This window comes from Denticeps clupeoides, chromosome 10 (genome assembly GCF_900700375.1).
Source record: "Denticeps clupeoides chromosome 10, fDenClu1.1, whole genome shotgun sequence".
NCBI lineage: Eukaryota > Metazoa > Chordata > Actinopteri > Clupeiformes > Denticipitidae > Denticeps > Denticeps clupeoides.
Genome location: NC_041716.1, coordinates 19122523 through 19135527, shown reverse-complemented (window position 1 = coordinate 19135527; position 13005 = coordinate 19122523). Strand labels below are relative to the sequence as shown.

Below are 13005 nucleotides of genomic sequence, written 5' to 3'. Positions count from 1 at the left end.
AAGAAAATCTGCTCATCATTAAAAAGTCCATTTTAAATATAAAAACAAATCAAGCTAACATACCCTCGATTTGAAAAACATTATCTATTAAAAAAGAGCCAAATGATCTTTAGGGCTTTAATGATGTGTGTCTTAGTAAAAGTGCTGAAGAAGTTGTCCTCAGGGCAAAGAAACATCCTGTTTACAACACTTTGGAAAATGGGGACCATGCAATGGAGGAAGACTCTGTTTGCAGCATGTTGTGCATGTGGAGTTATAGGTGACCTCAGGGCAACAGTTTGATCTAAAGAAAAGTATAAATCTTTTATATGCTCTTCTGTCCACGTTGCATGGCTGGAAATGTCTTCCGCGTCCAATCCATATATTCACATTCATTCATATGCATTGATCAATAAAAATGGTGTGGAATCAGGCAATGCAATTTTCAGCCAATGTAACCATGTCTGATTATTCCATTGATCTTGACCGGTCATCAGTACCATTCATACCTGGCGTGAGGACAGCAAAACAAGAAGCAAGTTGTCTGTCAGATTTTCAATTAAATACAAACATTTAAAAAAAAAAATGCCTATTTTATAAAAATGTTAAAAATCATTAGTGTGCAGTCTGATTTTGTGATAAAGCCTTTCGTGATAAAACTCTCTTGCAATGCAAGAGAGTTTGTGTATATTCTATCCAGAAATGCAGAAGAATAGCATATGCAGGAATGCATAAGAATAGTTATACCATTTAGCATTAAACCATCACCCTTGGTGAACAGTGGCAGTGTGTGGGGACGGTGCTTTGCTCAGTGCCACCTTGACTTGATTCAAACCAGCAACCTTATGATTAGTGGGGTTACAGGCCACCACTGCCCCAAACAAAAAATACTTCTTTCAGTAGACCTGCCACTGCTCTGATTGGAGAAGATAACAGTAGTTCACAGGGGTTCTTGCAAAATGTCTTCTTTCTCAAGAATGTCTGAGTGCAGCTCTTTATGTTTTCTTCTCCTTTTTCAGAACTGCTTGGACGGTCACCACTTAATCAGACCTCATTAGAGAGGGTTGGAAAAAGCACACAGAGGTTAGCTGTTAAATCAGTGTGTGATGGTAGTGCAGGACAATAAGTGACTGTACACTAGGAACCCTGGAACTCCCGTCATCCCCCTGGTGCTTCAGTTATTGCAGACATGGACCCTGAAATACATTCAAGTAAAGATGTTCATTGTAATCCCTCATTTCACTAGGGCCCGATCTACAAAAACCATTAGTTTTATAACTTAGAACTAAGAACCCAATTTTTAAAAAATTAAAATCACATACAGTACAAAACACACATTCTCTTTCAATGTGTTTTCTTTATTTTCATGACCATTTACATTGGTAGATTCTCACTGAAGGCATCAAAACTATGAATGAACATATGTGGATTTCCCAGAGGTGTTTAGCACTTGTTGGCCCCTTTGCCTTCACTCTGGCCCCAGCTCACCCCAAGCCATCTCGATTGGGTTCAGGTCCGGTGACTGTGGAGTACTAAAATCTGAGTACTAATCTGAGTACTAAAAATGTTTTTTAGTTGGTAATTTTTGTAATTATAATAAAGATATTAAGTGACTCATGTGTTTGAACATCTAGAGGAAGTTCATCTAGTGGAGCAGAAATCTTTCAATAATCTTGCTAAATAAAATTTGCTGCCATTGCTTTAACACAATGTAATGTAAACTGCACAGTGTGACACATTAAAGTAGAGAATAAACATGCAAAATTGTATTTTATTTTGGGTAGAGTGGCTTCTCACATGTAATTTGCATTTTCGAACATTACTTGCCAAAAGTGTCTATGATAATAGCCAGCAAAATTCCTCAATTTGCACGGATAGGGAGTGTATATGCAATAAGATTTACAGCATTCTGTGTAATTTTTTCAAGCCATATCCAAGTAAGCAGCAATGTCAACACACTGTCACTTTCACTTCCTTCGTATTGTTCCATCTCAGCAGGAGAGGGTTATGATACTATGTCTGTTTGCCAGCCATATCTGAAGTTGAAGTGGAAGTTGAGCTTTATTGTCATTTCAGCTGTATACGTGTTAGACAGTACATAGTGAAACAAAAAAACGTTTCATGGTGCTACATGTAACATTTGAACGATTAGACAAAGTTACATACTGACATAAAGTGCACGTGTGACACAGACAAACTGGGCTACATAAGGTGCAAACAGGACACAGGCAGTGCAAGAATAACATTTAACAAAAAAACATGTAGACAACAATGAGACAGACAGTGCTAAACAGGTGAAATGAATTAATATTTAAATGTGCAAAGTAAAATAGTGCACATTTTGCTGTGCAAAATGGAACAGTGCATTTCTAGATGATATTACAGATAGATAATCAATAAAGAATGATGCATGAATAAATTATATTACAGATAGATAATCAAACAATATAACAGAGGTAGTGTGTGTGAGGGTGTGTGTGTGTCTGATGGCTTGTGGGATGAAGCTGTTGCAGAGTCTGGCAGTGAGTGTCCGAACCCTTTGGTATGGCAGGATGTGTGAAGACTGCATGTGAAGGATGTGTAGAGTCCTTCACAATGCTGGTGGCTTTCGGGATGCAGCGTGTGTGGTAAATGTCTGTTATGGAGGGAAGAGACTCCAATGATCTTCTCAGCTGTTCTCACTATCCGATACGATGCAGTTCTCAAACCAGACAGAGATGCAGCTGGTCAGAAGGTGGTGAGGATGGGTGGTGGGAGTTGTTTCATGACCAGCCTCTCGAAGTCACTGTCACAGGCAGATGGATGCCCTGCCACGTGCGCCGTGTGTCACCGATGTCCTGGAAGTGGCTGTGAATTTCCTGCCCCGTGTGCACGCTTTGCTGCTCTAATCTGCAGAATCTGCAGAAACGTACTTCTCGTATTCTGCCACAGCAAGTAGGCTGCTTGTATTCTGTAATCACAGCCTGACCATGCCACAAAGCAGGAAACCCAACAGATCCGACCCAAACTCACAAAGGCATCAATGTGGCACTTTCAGCACTGGCCCCGCAGTACTAGACACCACTAGCCACTTCTACTAAAATTCCCACCAATGTAATTATAGTCGAGAGCTAATAACAGGGCCTACTGCTCTGACACCTTTGGAAATATTTATCAGTGCAGAGTAGTCCCGAGTTTACCAACGTCACAGGCATCAGGAGGTGAGTGCGTCGCGGGTGTGGCTACCCGATTTGGCCGTACCATTGTTGCATGTGCAGTCCAAAATCGGGTAGCGACAGCTGGGATGACTCGGGCAGCGTTGTTAGTTTTTGGGGGAGAGCTCAGTAGCGTCATCAATAAGTGATCAGAGTCCAGGTTACGTTCAGGAGGGTTGGTCAGAATCCAGCATGGCTCATACGCAGGCGTTGGTACAGGCCATAGGAATCCGAAGAGGAGGTCGAAAACATGCAAAAAGGGGTTCAGCTAACATGTTTTAAAAATAACAAGCCGCAACTCTGGGAGATAAACCATGAGTGATGTGCAGGCATGGATTCAAGATGGCAAATGGCCTTTATAACCCTCGTTGTCCCCAGCTTCCTCTACTTCTGGGCCATGGATTCCGGGATCGTTCTGGTGCTGTGGGAATAGTCTCCTGGATCCATTCATGAGCAAGATACCTGTCTCACTGGTCTCGGACCCTCAGCCCCCGACCCCGAAGTACACAGTTACATGGTTTAAAATGTGTGTGTGTGTGTGTGTGTGTGTATATATATATATATATACACACACACACACACACACACACACACACATATATATAAATATGCACATATATACAAATATATATATTTCGAGAGCTGCTGAGCTATATTGAGCCTAATTACCTACCATTACCTGTAGAATTGAAGCCTGTTTTGAGGAGAGGAAAAATCGCTTAAAACACAACTCAGTTGCTCAAAGTTTGTGGCCCTTATGACTGACTGCTGGACAGTACTTACAACAGAAAGCTATGTAACTATAACTTGCCACTATATAGATGAGAACTGGCTTGTTAATTAAGTATGACAAGCAGACACATAGCTGATAACCTCGCAGCTAAACTTTTTCTTAATCTTAATTTGTTATTTAAGTAAAAAATATTTAGTGCAGGCCTATTTATTTTATTCTTTTATTTATATTCATTTGTTTTTGTCTGTTGTCAGAAACGCTGCAGGCGCGTGAAAATTTGATAATGTGTGAATCCAGATTCTGTTATTGATATGTTCTTTGTGCTGTTGTTCGCACATAAAAAAAAATTCCAATTTAATATTTTACATTTACATTTACGGCATTTGGCAGATGCCCTTATCCAGAGCGACTTACAACGTGCTTTCAAGTTACCATCGATGAAGAGATCAATTCCGGTTCACGAGGACCCCAACTATGAATACATCTATTTTATTCACTCTGTTGTAGATTCTGTTCACAAAGTTCGACAACAAGAAAATTACAATTTAGTCTAAATATTCTTTAAAGAGGAAGGTCTTGAGCTGTCGTTTGAAGGTGCTCAGTGACTGAGCTGTTCTGACCTCGAGGGGAAGTTCATTCCACCACCGAGGGGCCAAGACAGAGAAGAGTCTAGATGAATGTCTTCCTTTTACCTTCAGAGATGGAGGGACCAGGCGAGCAGTACTGGAGGCTCGGAGTATACGAGGTGCAGTGCGAGGTGTAATAAGGGCTGTGAGTTGTAGAAGTCGGATTGTACATAGAGGTAGACCAGCTAGAAGGGAGTTGCAGTAATCCAGTTGTGAGATTACTAAGGACTGAACTAGTATCTTGTGGCCTGTGTTGACAGATAAGGGCGGATTCGTCTGATATTGTAGAGAAGGAATCTACATGAGCGGAAAAGGTTGCTGGTGTGAGTCGAGAAGGAGAGTTGGTTGTCTATTGTTACTCCAAGGTTGTGGGCTGTTGTAGAAGGAGAGAGCTGTGAGTTGTCCAGGTAAATATCAAGATCCCGATGTGGTGAAGAATCTGCTGGAATTAATATTATTTCAGTTTTGGTGGGACATCAGTGGAGAGTCTACGTGAGGTAGAGGTGGATCCTTTCCAAGTCACTTGGTAAGATCGCTCATCAAGGTAGGAAGAAAACCACTGCCATCCTGAGCCCTGAATTCCAAGTTTATTCAGGCTAGACAAGAGAGTCTTATGGTTAACTGTGTTAACCACAAACACTCATAACACCCACAAATACTCACATACATCCTCCACCATCAGTCTAGGAGTTAAGAATGGTTTAGTGACCAGCAATTTACAACCTCAAGTCCGAGGGAGAAGCTATACCATCAATCAAGGAGAGCCCAATAAAAAGCCTTGGCAATGTTATATTCCATCCCTTAATAATTGAGACGGCATTTCTAGGATAGAAAAGCAGATAGACTGTGCGATTAATTTTCCCTACCGACAACCGCTGTTCGTTAACCAAACATTAACTGTTAACTGATAAGATTAGAATATTTTCACATACCACCTCCAGCCCACCTGAGGGGGCAAGATCACCCGGGGAGACAGCGACCCGGAAGCGGAAGTGAGCGGAAGTGGCCTGAACTGTCTGCAAGTGCGTCCCTGAACTCGCACGTTGACAAATACAACTAATACAACTAATACAAAATGCAGCAGCATGACTGATATTTAACCTTCCGAAATTCTCCCACACCTCCCCTCTGCTACGTTCCCTCCACCGGCTCCCAGTAGCTGCACGCATCAGGTTCAAAATACTGATGCTGGCCTACAAAGCCAAACAAGGAGCAGCACCATCCTACCTCACAGCCCTTATTACACCTCGCACTGCACCTCGTATACTCCGAGCCTCCAGTACTGCTCACCTGGTCCCTCCATCTCTGAAGCTAAAAGGAAGACATTCATCTAGACTCTTCTTCGTCTTGGCCCCTTGGTGGTGGAATGAACTTCCCCTCAAGGTCAGAACAGCTCAGTAACTGAGTACTTTCAAACGGCAGCTCAAGACCTTCCTCTTTAGAGAATATTTAGATTAACTTGTAACCTTCTTATTGTCTAAACTTATGTACAGAATCTACAACAGAGTAAATAAAAAGGTTGTATTCATAGTTGGGGGTCCTAATGAACCAGAACGGTTCACTTCATCGATGGTAACTTGAAAGCATGTCGCTCTGGATAAGGGCATCTGCCAAATGCCTTAAATGTAAATGTTAATGTGTTATATTTGTTTTTCTGCATGTACGATTCATTACAATGTGTTAGATGTCACGACTACGGACTTACGGGGGAAGGAAGCGCAGAGGTTTGACATGTTGGGAAGGGGTTTTTATTACTAAACAAACAATAAACACAAAGAAACAATGGCGCGGTGGCCAAAAAGGATTTAACTTAAATAAAGAACATAAACTACCCCGCAGGCGTGTGCCGATTGCCAGAACTCAAAACACACATGAAACAAAACCAGGTCAAGTTCATGCAGAGAGTCCACGAAAATGTCGTCCCTTTGGAAGGGGCGGAATTCTGCGGTCTATATGCACCGTCAGGATTGGCCACCGGTGTTAAGACCAGCTGCAGTCAATCCTGACAGGTGTGTGTGTTCAGTGAATGTAAATGGACATCTGTCATCATAATTCCTGGCTGCAAATGCCCAGCCAGTTTCTTTTTGAGTTGGCAATTGTTATGAGCAACCACGAACAATCCTCAATCTGGCATTGTTCCCTCAGCTGTGACAGTTTTAGCTTCTTCAGGGGCAATCCGAACCTCCACATAATTTTGTGGCCTTGCTGGGCACTGCTAGTCTTATCTTGGGTCTTCCTATACCTCTCAAGCCTTGGCTGGCCTTCGACCAGTTGTGCTTGTGTTTGTGTGTGTGTGTGTGTGTGTGTGTGTGTATGTGTGTGTCTGATCTCATTGAAAGTGCATATGAAGTTCAGACTGTCTGTGAAGTCATACTTTGCATAGGCCACAAAGGCTCACAAACATTCAATGTGGTTCACAAATATACCATAACTTCAGTTTGAATCTCATCCGGGCCAACATTAACAGATTGTCTAGTGTTTTCAGGATTCACGTAGCTTTTACAGGGGTTGTTTCTTACTGGAGGTTGGCTTATGTTGGACTCTGGATTCCTTCCTTCCAGCTGTTCACCCCCATGATAAACAAGATAGGGGAGATGGTACAAGTCATTATAATGCGTTTTCCAGGTTCTCCTCCATGGCTTATGCTTGAGAGGGTGTATAGATGACCCAGTTGAGGCAATATCCCGTGTTGCAGATTACATGACAGGGGATTACAGGGGGTAGTAACCAAGAACCATGGGACCAGTACAAACAAAGCCAACACCATCTGTCGGTCATTGGATAGTGTCCTGATTTTTGCGTCGTGCTACCAATGAATTTACTTCCTCAGATGCCTGAAGAAAGTTAGGATGAGTACCTCAGTCCTCCCAAGCTTCTACAGGTCTGCTGTGGAATCCACCTTAATGGGGAGTATAACATCCTGGCACTGTACAAGACAAAAAGACTTTGCAGAGAGTGGTGAAGACTGATCATCGGGACACCACTCTCTGCAAAAAGGACATTGGCACCACACGGTGTCTCAGAAAGATAAAGTGCATCATGGTGCTATAACCACCCTGCATTTCCTTTCTTGACGTTTCTGTAAGAGACTCATCTGTAAGAGACTCATTTTAGGAACAAAAACATTTTTACTCCACTGCTATTCAACACACAGTTACAGGATAAGCTTTTCTTTCTCTTTTCTAAGATATAAAAACTCTTGCACCTCATCACGTGCAATGCTGTAGCACACAGCACTTTAAATGGCACTGTATTGTTGCACTAGTATGTTTTGTGTGTCTTGTTAGATGTCCTACATGTCTGTAGAGATGGTAAGAACTTCATTGTGCTTGGTACTTTGAACTTGCCTGGTGTCGCTCCTGTTTCCAGTTGTCCAATTTACAGGCAAGCTCAATTAGTCCTTCCATGCCACTGCCTCTCGTGGTCAAACCACTCATGGATGTAATCACTGGTAGAACACTGTGATCAGTGCCACACTGTCCCTGTGCTGTTGCAGTCTGGAATTCAAAAGCGCCCACTCAGTTGGTTTATTGCTCAATATCTGGAAGTATTTCCTGCTGAGGGGCGTGGTCCTCATTAGTGACCACTGCCCCAGTGCTGGTGGGTCACTGGAGGTATGGCAATTCTGTTTGTATTAGATGAGCTCATCTTTCATGCGCTGTTTTTTTTCAGATGCGCTTACACCCATATGCATGTACCCTGTAACATTGACATGACATTCACATGTTCCAACAACTTCACATGGCATTCACATGTTCCAACAACAACAATCAGTGAGCACCTTGTTGCTGTATAAGTTCTTGTTTGTTTGAATGTGCTTGAAGTTGCTCTCAGTATAACTGGCGTCCAAAATAACAACAAAAAATAAAAAATGAGCCTTAATTATATATCAGTCCTGGTAGAAGATAAATCAGACCCATCATTGCAGTCCTAAACATAGTGCATCAGTGCCCTTAATTAAATGTTGAAGATGTATAATGTTTACTCTGTAACACTTTCATGGGAATTGTCAATTGCAGCAGTTTTTAAAGTTCATGTTAGGACTCGTACAAATGGTCTCAGCCTGGTGTGGTTTCATCAGGACTTCAGTGAAGGGATGTTGCATGTCATGAAGCAGTTTAAAAGAAAATGTACAGTTCCGGTCTTAATTACAGATGTTGCCTGCAAAGTTTGTGTTGAGTGTGTTGAATCTTGTGTAATATTCTCTTTTCACTGTACATAAGCTACTGATGGCTGGAGTTGATAATGACAGCCTTATAATATGTTCAAAGAGAACCGAAGAGCCAACATGCACACGCTAACAATGACATTTATATTACATTTTACATTACATTTACAGCATTTATCAGACACCCTTATCCAGAGTGACTTACAATCAGTAGTGACAGGGACAGTCCCCCTGGAGCAACTTAGGGTTAAGTGTCTTGCTCAGGGACACAATGGTAGTACGTGGGATTTGAACTTGGGTCTTCTGGTTTATAAGCGAGTGTGTTAACCACTAGGCTACTACCACCACCATGGTATTTATTTGTAATTATCAGTTCATCTGAAACAATGACATGTGTATAATTGTTTTTACACTTTAGAGATTTATGCTGAACATGAATGATAAGAAGGTTCGCAAATGCAAACATGGACCTATATAAGACAGGTTCAAACAGGTGTCTGCTGATGTTTCAGATGAACTGATAAATACAAATAAATACCACGGTGGGTGGTAGTAGCCTAGAGGGTAACACACTCGCCTATGAACCAGAAGACCCAGGTTCAAATCCCACTTAATACCAGTGTCCCTGAGCAAGACACTTAACCCTAAGTTTCTCCATGGGGGGACTGTCCCTGTAACTACTGATTGTAAGTCGCTCTGGATAAGGGCATCTGGTAAATGCTGTAAATGTAATGTAAATGTAGATAAATGTAAAAAATCTTTGCCTTTGCTGTCACAGCAGCCATAAATGAACTGTTGTTTAATTGCAAGAGTATGCTGTATAAAGTAATGTACCATTCTGCATTGAATACCATGCTCCTTGACATCAGCAAGCATGCCCCTCTGGTTATAATGCATCATCAGAATCAAAATAAAAACATCTTTTCAACAATCACAAAATGTTTTTATTGACACTGTTACTGACAGATTCATTGGCTTTTAAAATACTCTGTTGAGTGTACTAGGCTTAATGTTTGCCATTATATCGTCCACCGCAGCTTCTGTGATGTTTGATGTCCAGAAAACCTGTGAGGAAGGACAGAAATGGGCCTCCATCCATAAACACTGCAACATTCCTTCCCCCGCAGAATACACACCCTTCAAAAGGTGAGAACTGCATTTTACTTTTTACTATGTATTTGTATGTGCTAACCAGAACGGATCACCTCAGTGCTGATAACAATGGTTGTGATGGTAGGAGGGGATCAGGATTCTTACACATAAGTGTACCTGCAGGGTAGACAGTGGTCCATTACCCAAACATTACCCAAAGCCACTGATGTACAACGGCTAAAAGTTCCTGAACCCAAATTATGCACGACGTAGGTTTATTTAGACCTCTAGCGCCGGTGAGCGGTTAATGGTTTATGTTCACAAATTTCTTTGTTACAGGGAGGTTGGGAGGCTGTGCTGCATGGCATCTTGGCGGGGCAGTGAATGCACTGCTGGCGTGAATGCCAGCATGGATGGATGTGACTGTGAAGCTGCTTACTATGGTGCTGATACCTATAAGGCAAGTAATGGCACTTCTTCCTTTGTTATAGTTCAAATTAAGCAGGGTTTGGAAGTGAAGACAGTTGTGTGGCAGGCCTCTTTGAAATTGAATTACTTGGATCTCATTTCAGAGCACGGGTACTTATACATTTATCTGCATCACACTGATGGCTGAAAGGGATACATCAGTGGGGAGAAATTTTGGTTGGAAATGTTGGGAAATGTTGTGGAGTTTTCCCAATTCCTTGTGTTAGGAATGCTGCAGCTGCTGCTCACTGGCATTGAACTTAAGGAGGCGGGGCCTGAGCTGCATTACTCCTCCTGTGTACCCGGCCGACCAGTGCATGAATGCATTTCAACAATGCTGTCAGGCCGACTTGAATGGTATCTCACCACACCATGATGAGAAGCGATGTAGACCTAACATCCCACCAGGGAGAGGTAATAATTCTGTTTTTTTTTTTTTTTTGAGGCAGCGCTTGATTAGGGTTGGTAGTCCACTGCAAAATATCAGACGACAGGTATCAGAGATACCTGATTAACTTTTTAAGCTATATAGAAATGCAAAGACCTTACAAAGAAACTGTAACTGTATCTACTCCTTCATTCATTCTGACCCTCTCCCTTGCTGCTCTGTTGGCCTACCGGTTCATTGTCAAAACCTTCAGTGCTGTGACCTTCAGCTTTAGGCTGATAATGTTTAACCCTGAGATCAGCTGAAAGGAGTTTGTTTCGGCACAGTTATCACCAAAAGCAATACAAACACACAATATAAAAGGAAGATATCTTTTATTTGAAAATGATTTACAGTCATATAAAATATACATTCATGACATATAGAGATGGAGATATGGTAATATGGTCAATAACTGTGAGTTTCATTACCTAATTCTGTCGAGAGGACAGTTTAAAAGGCAGAGTGTCTGTGCCAAACCTCTCAACAATAATCCAGTGGAAGCACACAATCAACTTTTTGTCACTTAAGAAACCTGGTCTGTTGTCAATATCATAGTGTTTCTGTCTCAAGGGCTCATAGGCAGCAGCTCAAAATGCAAAATGATAACAAATAAAATGTGAGTGAAATATTAGCATTCATATCAAGATATGTAAATATCTTAAATATATGTAAATATGCTGGAATCCATTTCCTCTTCCTGCTGTTAACTACAACTTCATGTTAAAACCACCACAATAGGGCTCTGATTCTCTTTTAGGACATTTTGTGTGTAATGAACTAAATGGATTTCAGCAAATGTCTCAAAAGTAAATGAGTCTCTGTACGTGTGTTCTGAAAGACTGAAAATATGTGATTCCGGATATGCAGAACTTCTTGCCTTATACCCAGTGTCAGATTGCCCGTATCCCACGGATGCCTTAACTTTGGGTGAAGGTGAAGAATCTGACAATGATGTGGTGGCAACAGAGGAGGCACAAGATATCAATGAATGCCAGATGTATGAGGGACTGTGTCACCACATGTGCATCAACACACCGGGCTCCTACCAGTGTACATGTCGGCCCGGCTATGTGCTCCAGCAGGATGGGAGTGTCTGCATGCCAGGTAATAGACAAGCTTTATTCTTCATAAGAACTGGGCATTTTTTTTATCTTAATCAGTTTTGTAGACAATACCATCTCAGTCAAGCACAACAACTGTTCATGTCTGTTTGGGGCAGTGGTGGCCTAGTGGTTAAGGAAGCGGCCCCGTAATCAGAACGTTGCCGGTTCGAATCCCGATCCGCCAAGGTGCCACTGAGGTGCCACTGAGCAGCCACTGAGCAAAGCACCGTCCCCACACACTGCTCCCCGGGTGCTGGTCATGGCTGCCCACTGCTCACTCAGGGTGATGGGTTAAATGCAGAGGACAAATTTCACTGTGCTGCTGTGTGCTGTGCTGCTGTGTATCACATGTGACAATCACTTCACTTTACTTTACTTACTTTACTGTTTGTGTAGATTTGATCTCTGTGAACTTTTAAATCTGCTCATGCCATGACATCAAACTCACCAAAAGTTGAAGGGAAGGTTGATAACATCTACCTGTTACAATGTACAATTCACTACCAGTCAAAAATTTGGACACTATTCATTTATGAGTATTGTATTTTTTACAATTAAGGCACATGGTTATGAAATAACATACGTGAAGTTAAATATTAAGGCAAACAATTTTACATTTGATGCTCTCCAAAGCCCTGAGTCCCTATGGCACCTCCCCCAGCAAAGGAGACATGGACGCCCCTGGAGGACCCACACACCCAGCAGAGACCTGCATTGGGCAGAGAAAAATTAGGAAAAAGGAAAGTCAGTTGCTATTAAATGGACAGTGACTGAGCTGTTTAAAGAATGTTCCCTGTATTAAAAGCCATAATGGGGAAGAGTATCTACAAGCGGTTCCCCCAAACAGAGCACATGAGGCAGCTTTCATCCACACCGTATCTACTAATTAAATCATGGAGCCGGTGTGTGCTTGAGCAGCCTGCTTTATCCCACAGGGTCTAGCAGCGAGGTGAACAAACTGAATGAAGACAGGCCGATGCCTAACAGCACACTGGAACCCACCAACCCATGTGAAGGTAAGGGTTCATCTGTGATTTCCACTCCCATGCATGTAGTGAATTTCTATATATCATTTGGAGAGCAGAAAAGGTGCAAATTAGCTCAGTATTTATTTCACCAAGGAAAACTGCATTACTAATTTTAGGGTGAATCCCAGAACATTGCAAAAGGTTTGGAAATAGCTTTTGGAAAGGTCAAGGGCGAGTGCAGAGA

General features: G+C 42.0%; 1 protein-coding gene across 2 annotated transcripts in view; it reads left to right on the top strand.

Annotated features, from left to right (window-relative positions):
* LOC114798230 (fibulin-2-like) overlaps positions 1-13005 on the top strand; it is a 28948-nt gene that overhangs the window by 3592 nt on the left and 12351 nt on the right. For both annotated transcript variants that reach the window (XM_028993751.1, XM_028993750.1), the window contains exons 3-7: positions 9738-9846; positions 10132-10252; positions 10488-10674; positions 11579-11794; positions 12729-12809. In XM_028993751.1, coding sequence (XP_028849584.1) covers positions 9738-9846; positions 10132-10252; positions 10488-10674; positions 11579-11794; positions 12729-12809 — 714 coding nt within the window. The remainder of the gene's footprint in view (positions 1-9737; positions 9847-10131; positions 10253-10487; positions 10675-11578; positions 11795-12728; positions 12810-13005) is intronic.